At 43.9% G+C, this 17,026-nt stretch overlaps 1 protein-coding gene across 1 annotated transcript in view; it reads right to left on the reverse strand.

Moving 5' to 3' along the window:
• WDR37 (WD repeat domain 37) overlaps nt 1–17,026 on the reverse strand; it is a 312,422-nt gene that overhangs the window by 55,414 nt on the left and 239,982 nt on the right. Inside the window, exon 12 of the mRNA XM_082258129.1 lies at nt 12,178–12,319. Within this exon, the coding sequence (XP_082114255.1) occupies nt 12,178–12,319 (142 nt within the window). The remainder of the gene's footprint in view (nt 1–12,177; nt 12,320–17,026) is intronic.

Raw genomic sequence — 17,026 nt, forward strand, 5'->3', positions numbered from 1 at the left:
CCCCAAGGTACATTTACAGCTACCAGGATGACTGGAAGATCCTGGCTCTTAATTCACGCAGGAACTGTGGAAGAAGTTTGAGCCGAGGATGATACTGGGCTTTCCGTGGCCCTTGGACACCTGCGGCGTCTGTCAAAGGACCCCGTGACCTCATCACGAACTTCGGTATCCTGTGGAGCCAAGCCTGCTAAAGCTTCTGCATGTAGGACTGTGCAAACAGAACTGTCTTGAAATGTGAATAGCACCAGACTCAGAACCTGTATGCAAATCAGGAGAGAGAACTGTCTGTGTAACAGCAGCCGGTGAACCATGGCCTGTGGTTCCTGAAATTTGTCCAGAGGAAAGACCACTCTGATCAGAATTAAAATCAGACCTAGGAGAATCAATTCCCTGGACAGGGATAGGGAGGGCTTTAGGTAGTTCGGACATCACCTGAACCTTTGCAGGAATTAAATCCACACAAGGAGACTCATGACCTAAAAAAAAAACTGAAAAGAACAAGCTTTGCCCCCCTTTCTGGGTACCCCCAAAAGAAACATTTCTCAGTTCTCCTTTGACACTCACGGGGCCGGAAACCAGCGAAGATGCCCCCACCCCAATAATGGTTGAGGGCAGATCTTCATGCTGAAGGGGTCTTGTCTGCTGGTCCGGAGAAGCTAGCTCTAGGCTTACCATACCAAGGTTGCTTGGAACCTCCCGGGGAAGATTTGAAAGATATATTTCCTCCCCAGGCCCTGGCACAAACACCTGGCCCATTCAGTTAGGATCTGAGACACCAGGACTGAGGCAAAGACTGGCCACAATGCTGAACCAGGCATAGAAACATGCTGCGTACCACAGCCTCTGCTTTCCTGTCAGCCGGGTCCTTAAAGGATGGGGATTTCTCTACTGGGATCATGGTTGCTTTATTCAACCTGAAAACAGGAGGGTCCACCACTGGTGAACTAGCCCACTTTTTTTAAAAGTGACTCCTTAAAAGGGTAACGTACAGCAAAATGTTTGGGGACCACAAAGGGTAATTTTGGTTGTTCCCATTCCTAACAGGAAAACCTGTCAAAATAAGGCACATAGGGGAAAGACCTTTGGAGTAACGAGAAAACGTATGCGTACCAAATGACACCGCCACGTCCAGCCGAATCCTCCATTTTTAAAGTCTCACGCACTGCAGTGCTTCTACCTACCTTTTCTATTCACTGCTGCGACCATGGAGGAATCATCCTCACTATCAGATGGATCTGGGGTGTGATAAAAAGTCCCCCTGGACGGGCCTACATTGTGGCATCAGGCTCAGAATCAGATGAGACAGGGGAAAGTGGAGGGACGCTTCCTCCTGGGCCTGTGTTCACATGCCACTTCCACCCGGAACACTAAGGACTGCAGGACCGCCGTCAGTGCAACAATGGGAAGCTGGGGTTCCAAGGGACCTGCCACCTCCATGAGGGGGTCAGTGGGGGGAGATGTGACCCTGAGACTCCATAAGGAAAGGAAGACCTTGCAGTACAAAAACGATCTTTTGGCACCACTAAAAGGATCCCCTCAAGGCTCAGGGTACCCATCAGCAGAGAGAGAGATAACAGGGACCCCCAAGGACTCACCCTACCTAACGGAGGGGCACGGAGAATTCGAACTAAGCATCATCATGGACACCATCCCTGTTCATTTGTCCCAGGACACAGGAAGAGGAAACTGAGGAGAAGAGGAGAAGCTTCAGCATCCCCATGAGGCTTCGCTCATCTCCAACGTCTCCCGGACTAAGGGATAATGACCACCATGACATCATCGGGCTACACAAACAGGAGACCAGCTGCCAGGGTCTTCCCTGTGACCTCTGCAATGCTGCATCCTCTGCAAGGGACCCCCGGCCACACATTAGGGGAGACCCCGATGCGAACTCTGCACTGTCATCTCCCTGGACTACACCCACACTGCAAACAGTAGGGCATGCACCTAGGGGTCTTCTACACTGGGACCCCTCCAGATTACCAGGGCATGGTACAGTGAATGGATGGAAGGAGAGATAGATAACACCATTTCTGCAACAAGCAGAAAAACAAAAATTCTACCTTCGGTAAAAGTCCTATTAATCATTACTTTCTGATAAACATTACAATTATTACAACTCTAAAGGTGTCCTTACAAAAGAATACACCATTCGCCTCTCCCCTCCACCCCCCATTCCTTATTTTTTCCAGAACCCTGGACAGGTTAACATTGCACAACAGGAACTTAATCTCCCAAAAAGGACACTTGTACCGTGGACAATGGTCAAGGCTGGAATTGCCCTCCTATGTAAAAGATCAACTTCCATCTCCACTGGGATATCCTGGGCAGTAATAAGAAGAAAAAGGGGCACAGACAATGATGACTGCCTGACACGTGTCCTAAGCGTTCCCATGCTGTCCAAAATTGTTTAAAGGTTTTAGCTAGAGTTCTCTTGTCAGGCATGTCAAACTTTGCAATGCCCATGTAGACTGAAGAACAAATGTAGTATTAAGGCTTAAAGACTGATGAAAAAACAAACTTTTTAGAAGAAACAAACAGCCTTGTAAATTCCAAGAAAACAAAGCCTTGTAAATGTCTACAAGGTGGATTTACAGAGTATGAAACGACAGGCAGAAGATTTGTCTGGCAGCAGTAATTTGTACTGGTAATAAAAGACACAAGATAAATTCCTTAACCTTTGACATAAAACCCCCTGTGCCTTCCTAAAACCACTGGAGCCTTCCAGCACCATGATCCTACCTAAACCCACAACCCGGTTTGCTTTCATTAATAGGTACAAACAAGGTAAGCCTATCCAAACCTACCAAACCACATCCGTCTCTCTCCCTAGCTTCCTTTATTCCAAGCATTTCATAAGGCCCAATACGCCGTTGGTTTTCACTGCGGTGTTACAGTGCCATCTGCTGGACAAAGAACTAACAACTAAAGATGTCATTGCAAAGTCATAAATACATCCGCATTATTTTAATGAAACCATTATCGTTTTATTTTATTATTTTTTTTGTTTGATATAAAGACTTGCTGCCTCAGTAAACAATGTGCCAGATCATATATTAATAGTCTAGTTAATGGGCCAACGCAGGACGGATTGAAGCCTTGTTAAAATGTGTGCATGTCTTTGCAGCGCCCTGGCACCCGAGCCTTATCGCACAGCTCCAGGCGCTCTTAAGAAAAGCTCTTTATTAAGATATAGTAGCAATGAAATTATGAAAAGGCAAGGCGAGCATTTGCACAGTCCGTGGAAGTCATATTTCAGCTGCAAATCTTCATTCAGATAGGCCACTCTAACTCAAAAGTATTACTTAGAAGCGAGTAATAAGCTTATGGATTTATAAATTGGAATCTCTACAGGACAGTTTTAAATCCAAATTTATTACAAAGAGAACTAAAGTGCATAGGTGGGTCTTAGGAAATGGCTTTTGTACATGAAAATGTATATGGAAATTGTGAAAACTGGGCTAAATTTGTAAGGTAATCTTCAAACTCTGGCACCAAAAGCAGACAGAAATTTTAAGCAATCAGCAGAGCTAACTCCTAAGAACAGAAGGAGTGGAGCTTCAATATACAACATCTTTCCTATTGTTTATTTAGTTATTTATTTATTTTTTTTAACTGTAATTTTTTTACGTTTAATCTGTATTGCACATTTTTTTCAAGTTCCTTTCATTTGCCCATAACAGGTGTGAGAGATTCAACATGGATGATACATATCTATTAATGTATTCCTGCAAGGATTTTATTAATAAGTACAGCTAGGATATATTTTACAATTTGAGCAGGAAATATCTAAATAGGAAGCACATTCAGATCACCACAATATGCAGTGCACAACCAGGTAGCCATAGACATCACCAGCCAGCAGCAAACCCTTAGGCAGCTTTCACACAGCACACCAAAGATGCAGCATGGTGCGCTTTCAGAAAATGCCCAGAAAACACGCCAAAAACACAGGACACAAGAGAAAGTCTATGGAAAAACACAAGTAACCTGCATGAAAACCACGGGTACACTGTGCTGTGGCCAAAGCACATTGCAGCAGTGTGAACGCGATCTTGGCCCTCCTGCACCTTGCATGCACTCATTTAGGGTAGGGGAAGGTGGGGTTAGAGAAGACTGGACAGCACAATGAAGACTATGCCATCTTGTAATCACAGTTTACACCAGGTGGTACATGAGCCAATCAGATTTGTGTATCTGTCTGTTAAAAAAAAAAAAAAAAAATGCTGAGGATGCCGCCTGCCAGCCTTATCTAAATTGTCAATTGATATATCAGGTGTTCTCCTATGCTTAACCATTGCACATTGCTGTTTACAACCACAAAAATTATTATAGCAACACTTTGGGCCAGCGCAGTGGCGTAGCGTGGGGGGTGCAGGGGGGGCCAGCCACACCGGGCGCAACATCTGGGGGGGGGGGGGCGCATCCGCAGTGTCACTGTCTGTCTGACTCTGACATACACAGTTCACACACTGTCTGCCGCTGCCTCCATCTTTGGGCTGGGAGATGTCCAGAGCGGCCACCCTATTGCTGAAAAAGGGCGGGTTGGGGCTGGACTGTGCCTCACCTGTCCATTAGTGTAGGGTGGGGTGGTGTTGCAAGCCAAGCCCCACCTATGCCACCTCTCCTCACTGCTCAGTCAGTTTAGCAGTGAGTGAGTCAGCAGCCTGGCGCTGTCACGGAGTGGGTTTTTTTTTTTAAATGACGCTGGTCATTCTGCATTGAAAGGGGACACGCTGGTCATTCTGCATTGAAAGGGGGCACGCTGGTCTGTCTGTATTGAAAGGGGGCACGCTGGTCTGTCTGCATTGAAAGGGGGCACGCTGGTCTGTCTGCATTGAAAGGGGGCACGCTGGTCTGTCTGCATTGAAAGGGGGCACGCTGGTCTGTCTGCATTGAAAGGGGGCACGCTGGTCATTCTGCATTGAAAGGGGGCACGCTGGTCATTCTGCATTGAAAGCGGGCACGCTGGTCATTCTGCATTGAAAGGGGGCACGCTGGTCATTCTGCATTGAAAGGGGGCACGCTGGTCATTCTGCATTGAAAGGGGGCACGCTGGTCATTCTGAAATGAAAGGGGGCACGCTGGTCACTCTGCATTGAAAGGGGGCACGCTGGTCACTCTGCATTGAAAGGGGGCACGCTGGTCACTCTGCATTGAAAGGGGGCACGCTGGTGTCTCCGCATTGAATGGGGGCACGCTGGTCTCTCTGCATTGAATGGGGACACGCTGGTCTCTCTGCATTGAAAGGGGGCACGCTGATCTCTCTGCATTGAATGGGGGCACGCTGGTCTCTCTGCATTGAAAGGGGGCACGCTGGTCATTCTGCATTGAAAGGGGGCACCCTGGTCTCTCTGCATTGAAAGGGGGCACACTGGTCATTCAAACTTGTATTTAGATGCATTTTACTTTAATTACATCAGTATTTTAATAACAAACAATACATGTGCTTAGGGGGTAAGGGTTTCTATAACTAATCTAGTGGAAGAGACTCGAGTGCTAAAATCCCGCGGGTTAGGGGGCGCAAATTACTTGCCTTGCCCCTGTACTGACAACCCATGCTACGCCACTGGGCCAGCGTTGACAGGCACTCCCTTCAGCTCTGCTTCTTTCCCCATAAACATATATGGGAACGCAAAAGCAGCCAAAGGTCAACTGTAGGACATTTGTCTCAAATAGATTTCAAAACACCAAGAAGACTGAGGAGCTCATGTCTGTCACTCTGTTCTTCCCTCCAATCAGCAGGTTTCTTGCTTTCTTTTGGCAAGGGCATTTTCTGGCTGGGAAAAAAAACCCGTGCTGATGCTGTAAAAACGCTCAAACTCTGAAAAAAGCTGAAAAACTTTGTTATTCTGCATTTATAAACCATACGCTTTTGTGGGTATAGTTTTGATTAAAAACTAAAACAAAGCTAATGCACGAATGCTGCAAAACTCAAGTTTTTAACGCGCCATTTTAAAGCTAAAGCTACAGGTGTTTTTAGAACCTCCAGTGTGCATGATTCATAAAACTGCAGAGTGCATGGGGGTACACTGCTTTATTTTCTGCAACTGGTTGCGGATACCTTCAATATGTAGCAACCAATCAGATCCCTTTTTTAAAAACTAAACACACAGTAGGTATTTTCGCTATGAAGGGACACTAGAGGATTGACGTCTTCTATCTCAAGCATTTCGGCAGTAAAGTGGGTTGGAAGAAAAACAAAAATAACCTAACAAGATTCCCCCATCTACTCAAGCAAGATAGATAAACCGGGACATTATATACATGACAGCAGGGCTCGCCTCTGTCAGAATACACAGAATAATATAGCTGCAATCACAAACGTTAACAGAAGAGGCTCAACAGAGCTCACAGAATCTTTAAAGACTGTAGATGCCATCAGATGAGGTCTGAACATTTACATGGTAAAACGTAAACATGTGAACAGAAGACCAGATGGCAGAAACAGATGCCTGATGTTGAAAGCCCACGAAACACCAACTGCCCTAGTGGAATATGCTTTGACAGAGAAAGGTAGAGCATTGTCCCCAGGTCCGTAGGCTTGAATGAGATGACAAATCTACCTCTCGATACTGGAACAAGCAGGCTGTCTTCTACAGGGACTCTCAGGAAAGCCAAAAAAAGGTCAGTCTGTCTAAAAGAAGTTGTAGCCCGAGAGACGCACTTGAACAGCACATACCACACCCAGACCAGTGGAGGTAAATCTCCTTGGGATGTCATTGAGCAGGACATGCTCAGGGAAGGCAACCCTTTAAGTAAAAGTAGACCAGGGAATACACCAGATGGTGCTTTCTGGAGAAACACAAAAGCAAATTGGGATCCCAATGGGTCACAGCGGAATGCACATAGAGAGCAACATGCATGACACCCTGAGCGATGCCTTTTTACTAAGGAGTGAGAGGCAAGCGGTCCTTGAAAAAGAATCACAAGAGTAGAAAAAAATTATACATAATATTCTTCCCCCAGAGCAGAGAAAGGTATTCATTTTCCTAAGGAAACTAGCAAAAAAAAGAAAAAAAAAACCCAATGCATATGGGAGTACTGGGATGTCATTGTTTGTATGTGTTCAATCTCATAAAAGGCCGCTGTGTAACCCAATGCGCATAGATACAGATAATATAGCACTAAAAATGAACAAGCAAACCTTAGTGCAAAATATATAAGGGAGAAATAAATCTGTGCTAAAAATCCCCAAACAAAGTGTGCACACATTAAATGAAATTCCGAGAGAAGTAAAACTCTCTCTGCATAGCAATTCAATTCAAAGTACTGTTTCTGAAGTACAACTATAGGCAAAACTTTTTTTTTTCCTTTAAGCCTTGGACAGAGCGGAGAGGGAATAGAACACCGGTCAGGTTGCTTTTTGTTTATCCAGTGTGTGAATAACCTGCATTTTAATTGTTCCCTTTTATATGTATTATGCATTGAAAGCAATCCCACAATCGCATAGTGTATTGCAAATCGTTTTTGTGCCAATTGCGGTGAAACCTGTGGTTTTTAGGACCCAGATACTGTGCACCGGTTCTTGCTCTATATATTCCCTTGTCCAAAATGGCGCTTTTGAGGCCTGAGGAAGGAGCGCATGCTCCGCAAACGCATCGCCGCCTGCGCCCATTTCGTCACATCCGGGAAGTGACGTCGGGATAATGCCCCTGTGTGTTCCAGGTACCAGGAAGCGCCGACTTCCACCGGCTGTTGCTGACTAACTGAGACCGCTGGAGCCATCCTGAACCGCTCTACCGGACAGATGGACAACTATGATTTATACTACATGCTCTTTACATATGCTCGTTTGTTAGTATTCTGGTGTATGAGATTTTTATTCATATTAAACCTTTTTATTACACTAAGAGTGGCGCCTGTGTTCTTTTTGCAGCTGCCTTCAAGGTTCTTCTTACTTGTCATCAGAGCAGCCCTCAGTGTAAATGAAGAATGTATATATGGACTTTTACATGGACTATCTCTCATATGTTTATATCGGATATTGATATGTTGTACTCGTTTTTAGTGTGGTAACTGTTGGTCCCATATTCCTCGCGCCAGTATATATATTTAGGTTTTTAATGCGGTCTGTGCCCCCATTAGGGAGATCCACCCTCTATTGTTGTCCTGTTTACCATTATCATTAAAAGTCAAAGTAAAAGAAAATCCCACATTTTGGGTTGTCTCCAAAAAAGTAAAAGAGGGAAAATCTTCCAATAGGGACACTAGTTCTGGTGACCTGAGGGTCCCAAAGGAATTCCTTTACTTTGCAGGGATTTACTTTTACATGCCATTTTGGGAAGAAAAATCTTCCCAAAGAGACCAGGTGGCAAAAAACAGACAGGGGTTATCACCCATCCTTACTCCATCCAAAATGAAAGAAAAAAAGTTTTGCCTGTAGTTCTACTTTAGGCATATATAGCTGAAATATAGGTTTTTCTGGTCCTTGAAGCCACACTTCTGCCAACACAGCTAAATACAGATTTGTTAACGGTTACCTAAAAAAATCCCATTCCAATCTGTACCTTTGCGGATAATCTCCCCATGCCCCCAATGCAATGCCAGTACGTGACAGTACTAGTCACTGTTGTAGTCTTCAGTGTCACCTGCCAGGTCAATGGAGTAGAAATAGCACAATCATGCTTTGGAAGTCTTCTTTGTTCTTCTATAAGCTGTCTAAAACTTTCCCACCCCAGCTCCAAGTGCCTGAAAACATGCTTTACTTCTTGCCAATGCAACAAAGGTTGAAGTGTATTTTCTTTTATTCTGTCTAATATCTGATGTGCAGAGAGGCGATACTAAGTGCCGGTTCACATTAAATTACATGCGATGTCTGTGCGTTGCAAATTTAGCCATACAGTTTGTATGGCTGAATTCGCACCGCAATCGCACTGAACACGCACAGGACCCTTTTTTTGGTCCACAGCAGAATCGGATCGCATGGTGGTTCACACTAGTGCGATCCGATTCTGTGCGAACTCTCAGATTGCACTGCGATATGCGATCAAACTGGGGGTGTCGTTAACTTTGAATTGACACCCCCAGCGTATCGCATATGGCAGTGTGAACTGCCTGTGCTGCGGATGCGATGCGGGAACACGCTGTATATTTGCAGCGTTCCCGAATAGCATAAATGTGAACCGGCACTTAAGATACTGGCATTTATGTAAAATAAACAACATAGGTTTACTTGCAAAAGAGTTTATCATCAGAAGTGAGCCAGCCATAATTCAACAACACAGGTCATATGATTTCTTATTTTTTCTTTTATTATGAGAGGTTTGTAACAAATTCCACAAAAGTTTCTGGTATGATACGTGCAAATATTCTACTTCCATTTTTTAATGTAATATGACACAGAGAAGACTATGGGGAAAAGGAGGGCTGCATTTAGCCCCCTTTTCTTTATGGGATGGCGGCAGGGGCAATTAAATTTCAAAATAACCCTTTATTGACCTCCTTAATTCATAGGATTCATGTTAAAGCTATCTCTGAGGCGAGGGTCTTTTTCCTTAGAGGTCAGCTAGCCGCCTCTTCCCGCTCAATTTATTCTTGTATCTGGGTAGTTTTTTCAAACAGCACCCATCTTCCCGCCCAAACTAAGCCGGTTTCTGGGGAGATTTTGGCCTGAGCCCCTCTTTCCCGCTCAAATCTCCCGCTTAGTAGCCAGCCAGTCCCATCCAGTTCTCTTTGCAGGGCTATTAAAGAGGGACCCCCAGTGGCTCAGATTCAGCCGCCTCAAGAAACGGAGCTGTGGTGTTCCCCCCCCCCTTTTTCTTTGGTGTCACGGCCAGTTATTATTTATTGGTAATTGTCGCCTTTGTGTAATGCTTAGGTGGACTAAAAGAGTTTTTTAAGTTGAAGTTAATTGGTTGGATACATTTATTTGAATTTCATGTTATGCAATTTCAACCTGAGCCGTGGTGACTAGGTTGGCTTCAAGTGTTTTTTTTAATAGGTTTGAAATAAAATATTTATTAAGTTGGCTTGGAAGAGCCAACTTACTGATATTGTATTTAAACTTATTATTATTCTTCTTCTTCTTCTTATTTTTCTGGCCGGTAAATTTTTGGACACTATCTCCTCCTAGACCGTTCAAGCTACATACTCCAAACTCGGCACAGACCTTCATACTGTTCTGACTCGGTGTGCTATATCTTTTCAGACTGGTTTGAGTTACGGTTTTCCTAAAAATTCAAATTAAAAACCCAAAAAATGCCCATAGACTTTCATTGACAGGATGTTCAGATGACCCAAGCTCCAAATCCCATTAGACTCAATCAAGCTTTGATGCTAATCAATGTAAACTCATTCAAACTCATCTAATCTATCTATCAATCGATCTTCAAACCTTTTCGATCGATCGATCGATCTTCAAACCTTTTCGATCGCAAGCCTTTTCGATCGATCGATCTTCAAACCTTTTCGATCGATCGATCTTCAAACCTTTTTGATCGATCGATCGATCTTCAAACCTTTTCGATCGATCGATCTTCAAACCTTTTCGATCGATCGATCTTCAAACCTTTTCTATCGATCGATCGATCTTCAAACCTTTTCTATCGATCGATCGATCTTCAAACCTTTTCTATCGATCGATCGATCTTCAAACCTTTTCGATCGATCGATCTTCAAACCTTTTCGATTGATCGATCTTCAAACCTTATCGATCGATCGATCTTCAAACCTTTTCGATTGATCGATCTTCAAACCTTATCGATCGATCGATCTTCAAACCTTTTCGATCAATCGATTGATCTTCAAACCTTTTTGATCGATCGGTCTTCAAACCTTTTCGATCGATCGATCGATCTTCAAACATTTTCGATCGATCAATCTTCAAACCTTTTCGATCGATCGATCTTCAAACATTTTTGATCGATCGATCTTCAAACATTTTTGATCGATCGATCGATCTTCAAAAAATTTTGATCGATCGATCGATCTTCAAACATTTTTGATCGATCGATTGATCTTCAAACCTTTTCGATCGATCGATCGATCTTCAAACCTTTTCTATCAATCGATCGATCTTCAAACCTTTTCTATCGATCGATCGATCTTCAAACCTTTTCTATCTATCGATCGATCTTCAAACCTTTTCTATCGATCGATCGATCTTCAAACCTTTTCTATCGATCGATCGATCTTCAAACCTTTTCTATCGATCGATCGATCTTCAAACCTTTTCTATCGATCGATCTTCAAACCTTTTCTATCTATCGATCGATCTTCAAACCTTTTCTATCTATCGATCGATCTTCAAACCTTTTCTATCTATCAATCGATCTTCAAACTTTTTCTTTCTATCGATCGATCTTCAAACCTTTTCTATCGATCGATCGATCTAAACTTTTCAAACTTTCTGGTCAGGCTTTTTCAAGCCAACTTAAAGTTTGTCTCAAACTTTTTTTTCTAGTTTAGGTTTATTATACCAATAATAAAACGGCCGCGGCCTATTCCAATCCAATGTCGTGTCTGTGTTTGTTTATTATATTTAAGATAATTCAGGTAAGGGCTCTTTCACACGGTCCGCATTCCGTTGCGGACTATGCTCTGCTCAGTGGGGATCGATCCGCCGATCCCCGCTGAGCCGGCAGATGACAGCTCCGTCTCCGCACTGTGTGCAGAGAGGGAGGTGTCAGAGCCCCGCTGCTCTCTATGGGGAATCGGATGAGAGCGGACCGCTTGTCAGCTCTCATCCGATCCCCTGGACGGAAGGAAAATAGGGTTTCCATCCGTCCGTATTTCACGGACAGGATCGGATGCGGATGGCAGCGGGTGTCAGCGGACATGTCACCGCTGACATCCACTGCTCCATAGGGCTGAATGGGGCATCCCATCAGATCCGCCTAAAAAACTGACAGGCGGATCTGATCGGAACGCACGTGTGAAAGAGCCCTAAAGCTTTTATGGTTTAAAAGCATCTCCTGTCTGCCATCCCATAAAACTAAAGAAGAATTATCTTTTTTTTTTTTTTACATTTTTTAATTCCTGATGGGAGACAGGCATCAAAGCTTGCTACTTGTACCTAGGAAGATGGGACAAATTACTACATGTACTTTGTACCATCAGGAACTAAATAATGTGCCATACGTGCATAGCATTCCATGAATGCTTAGTTATGATGCAATAACATAACAAAATGCTTCAACATTAGTGATATTCAGTATTGAAGAAATGCACACTTACTCAGTGTGACCCTGGAAAACATTCACAGAATGTATGGATGGGTCTCGAAAATCCCACAAGCGGAAGGTTGTGTCTCGGGAAGACGTCACCACTAAGCGTTGTGTGGGATGAGTGCAGCAATGGGTTAATTCCTGGTCATGTCCTAAAACAGAAAATATCTTATTACAGATCCATTCGTAAAATTCTGCAAAACAAAAATATACTTTTGCTGCATCAGCTTAAGTTCAGTAATCCATAGAAAACAATCTAAAACGTTTAATTGTGAATAAATGATGAATCCTGAATGTTCAAAATCATAGAATTACTGTATTTTCTGGCGTATAAGACTACTTTTGAACCTCAAAAAAATCCCCCAAAAATGGGGGGTCGTCTTATACGCAGAGTATAATATCTCCAAGGTAACCTAAGTATAAGTATTACTGGTAGATGTAATCTCTCAAGATGCTGGCTGTGTGGGAATCCTGTGCCGGAATACCGTATGTACTGTAGCTTCGGTTACATACAGTGTACCGCGCTGACCCAATCAGGGAGAGCGATGTATTCTATTATTAAATACAAAGCCTGCTTGGATTTGCAGAGTAACATCAGCCCGCCTCTCTGACTCTGCCAATCCGAGCAGGCTTTGCATTCAATAATAGAATACATCGCTCACTGTGATTGGCTCAGCGCGGTATACTGTATATAGCCGAAGCTACGGTACATACGGTATACCGGTAAAGGATTCCCGCACAGCCAGCGTCTTGAGATTACATCTACAGGTAATACTTATACTTCGGGTACCTTGGAGATATTATGAGAGATTACATGTATTACAGTACTTGGGGTACCTTGGAGATCTATGAGAAATCTGACGTTTTTCAATGGTGTTGCCTTGCTTCGGAAGGGGGGTAGTCTTATACGGCGAGTATAGCCCAAAACCTATGTTTTAACTTGAAAATTAGGGGGGTCGACTTATACGCCGGAAAATACGGTAGACCTTTCTGTGGGACTTTCAATAATCAAAAACAGACGCAAAGGCGATACACTTGTATCACCAAGCACCTAACCCACTAGGTCAAAAACATCACTTTTATTATAAATACAAATAAAATATCACGAGAACTCCTGTGGCTTAAACAATAATTTTACCTACAAAGCATGCAGGAATGGATTATAGACACCATCTCTATTTAGACTGTCCAAAGTACAGATTGCATTTCCATGTTCTGTGTACTGTGGGAGACCAGATATAGTGAATGCAGTGTAATGGGTTAAGTAATACTTTAACTCCTTTTTTCCCCCCCTTTAAATGACCTCTAGGTGGTTACACCATAATTTACTAGTATGCACCACATATTAGCACATTATGATAGACTTACCTGTGAACCAGAACCCTCCAGCACTGAGCTGTCAGAATTCTCTGTACTTACTTCTTCACGCTCTCTGGCCACAATTAAATCACTCCCGCATGTGCGCGGAAGTCACCATTGCCGCACAGTGTGCCGTGAATGCAGAGTGTTCAGCACAAGCCCTAGTGGCATCATTAGCTGGGCCGATGTGAATGAATATCAACTAAATGATGCAACCCAGGACATTTCCAAGGTGCCTACAGGTAAAACTTCTTATAAGCTTACCTGTAGGAAAGAATGTAAAATTAGAGTTTAGGGCCTCTTTAACCTAAAGCTGTATTACGGTCCTTGCATACGATAATGATGTATGAACGCAGATCTTCCTGGCAGAAAGTTCCTGCCCAAAAATGCAAGTATGTTTTGTATAGTATGAGTGTTTACATGCATAAATGGGCATATATGCTCTTACATGCCTAAACTATTGCTTAACTGCTTCCGGACCACCCGTGCGGCAGGCAGCCCCTCCTGCGCGAACCGACAAATAAAAAAAAAAAAAAAAAAAAAAAAAAATCGCACAGGTGATCAAATACCACCAAAAGAAAGCTCTGTTTGTGGGAAAAAAACATCAATTGTATTTGGGTAGAGCTTTGCACGACCGCGCAATTGTCCGTTAAAGTAACGCAGTGCTGAATCGAAAAAAATGGTCTGGTCATTAAGGGGCTAAAACCTTCCAGTCCAGAAGTGGTTAAATGACCAACACCAAAGGAAGCCTACAGCAGCATTTGTCCTGGAAAGATAAATATTTCAGTACTTTGGTTACCTTTCTTTTTTTCTCTTTACCAAGCCTATTAAGCATGTTACACAGCTTTAGAATCAAAACACTATACCAGTTACTATGAGAACACTTTTTTTTCCCTCTACAAAGTATTTTTATTCCTTCTATTTACGGCACATTTATACAAGAAAACATATGGAATTGTAGAGTTAACATTCTCTTACAGCTTTTAAATATGAAATGCAGCTTGTTGCAGAATATAAGCCATGACCTGATTGAACTTGTTGGCTGGCCTTACACATAGATAAAGCTTTTGCAGTCACTGTAATATGATCATATTTATGATGCTCAGCAAGCTAATAATACACAATATAATTCTATGAAATCATATTTTCATTCTGTATAATACAGGTTGGTTGTCTGAATGTAAAACCTGGTCATTTGGGAATAGATATATTTATAAAAGTTTTCATTAAGGGTGTTTGCTGAGCACCATAAAATACTTTCCAGCCCCTTCAGCAGACCCTTCACACCTTCAGCAGACCCTTCACACCTTCAGCACACCCTTCACAACTTCAGCACACCCTTCACAACTTCAGCACACCCTTCACACCTTCAGCAGACCCTTCACAACTTCAGCAGACCCTTCACAACTTCAGCAGACCCTTCACAACTTCAGCAGACCCTTCACACCTTCAGCAGACCCTTCACACCTTCAGCAGACCCTTCACAAATTCAGCACACCCTTCACAACTTCAGCAGACCCTTCACAACTTCAGCAGACCCTTCACAACTTCAGCAGACCCTTCACAACTTCAGCAGACCCTTCACAACTTCAGCAGACCCTTCACAACTTCAGCACACCCTTCACAACTTCAGCACACCCTTCACAACTTCAGCACACCCTTCACAACTTCAGCACACCCTTCACAACTTCAGCACACCCTTCACAACTTCAGCACACCCTTCACAACTTCAGCACACCCTTCACACCTTCAGCACACCCTTCACACCTTCAGCACACCCTTCACACCTTCAGCACACCCTTCACACCTTCAGCACACCCTTCACACCTTCAGCACACCCTTCACACCTTCAGCACACCCTTCACACCTTCAGCACACCCTTCACACCTTCAGCACACCCTTCACACCTTCAGCACACCCTTCACACCTTCAGCACACCCTTCACACCTTCAGCACACCCTTCACACCTTCAGCACACCCTTCACACCTTCAGCACACCCTTCACACCTTCAGCACACCCTTCACACCTTCAGCACACCCTTCACAACTTCAGCACACCCTTCACAACTTCAGCACACCCTTCACAACTTCAGCACACCCTTCACAACTTCAGCACACCCTTCACAACTTCAGCACACCCTTCACAACTTCAGCACACCCTTCACAACTTCAGCACACCCTTCACAACTTCAGCACACCCTTCACAACTTCAGCACACCCTTCACAACTTCAGCACACCCTTCACAACTTCAGCACACCCTTCACAACTTCAGCACACCCTTCACAACTTCAGCACACCCTTCACAACTTCAGCACACCCTTCACAACTTCAGCACACCCTTCACAACTTCAGCACACCCTTCACAACTTCAGCACACCCTTCACAACTTCAGCACACCCTTCACAACTTCAGCACACCCTTCACAACTTCAGCAGACCCTTCACAACTTCAGCAGACCCTTCACAACTTCAGCAGACCATTCACAACTTCAGCAGACCCTTCACACCTTCAGCAGACCCTTCACACCTTCAGCAGACCCTTCACACCTTCAGCAGACCCTTCACACCTTCAGCAGACCCTTCACACCTTCAGCAGACCCTTCACACCTTCAGCAGACCCTTCACACCTTCAGCAGACCCTTCACACCTTCAGCAGACCCTTCACAACTTCAGCAGACCCTTCACAACTTCAGCAGACCCTTCACAACTTCAGCAGACCCTTGACAACTTCAGCAGACCCTTCACAACTTCAGCAGACCCTTCACACCTTTAGCAGACCCTTTGATCACTGGGGTGAAAAAGATGGCTGTAATTGGAAGCTGCGGCTCTTTCTTTACCATCAAAACTATAAAGACGCACTAAAATTCATTTATGAGAGCCAGTTACTAAACGGATATAGTAGATTGTGCTTACTCTGCAATGGGACCGAAGATCAGAAGAAGCTTGCTTAAAGCGGAGCTTCTCCCACAAGGGGAAGTTCCGCTTTAAGCACTCCTCCCCCACCACATTTAGCATATAATATTTTTTTTTGGGGGGGGGCAGGTACCTAGTTTTGACAGGTACCCACTCCCAGTTCTCCTCTCCCCCTCCCTCCCAGCAGTCTTCTGGGACACGTCACAGGTCCCAGAAGACTGCTAGACCCTTCAGCATGCACAGCGCGACTCATGCATGCACAGTGCACACCCGAATCTGAAGCCGCACGTGGTCGCAGCCAGATGCCCACAGTTGAAATGCCTGCGCCAGGGAGAGAAGCAACGGTTCGGGTGACCACATCGCTGGATCGTGGGACAGGTGAGTGTGTATATTAAAAGTCAGCAGCTACACTTTTTGTAACTGCCGACTTTTAATAAACACTAAAACTACTGGAGCTCCGCCTTAAGTATCGTTCTCTTTAAATCCCCGCTTTATTGTTGTTAATTGTCTGTAATAATCTTTTAGTTTAAACATTATCTTCCACTCATTTTTCTTTAAGGTCATTAAAAAATATTTAGAAATTGTTA

Source organism: Pelophylax lessonae (assembly GCF_965119305.1).
Source record: "Pelophylax lessonae genome assembly, chromosome: 5".
In the NCBI taxonomy this organism is placed as follows: domain Eukaryota; kingdom Metazoa; phylum Chordata; class Amphibia; order Anura; family Ranidae; genus Pelophylax; species Pelophylax lessonae.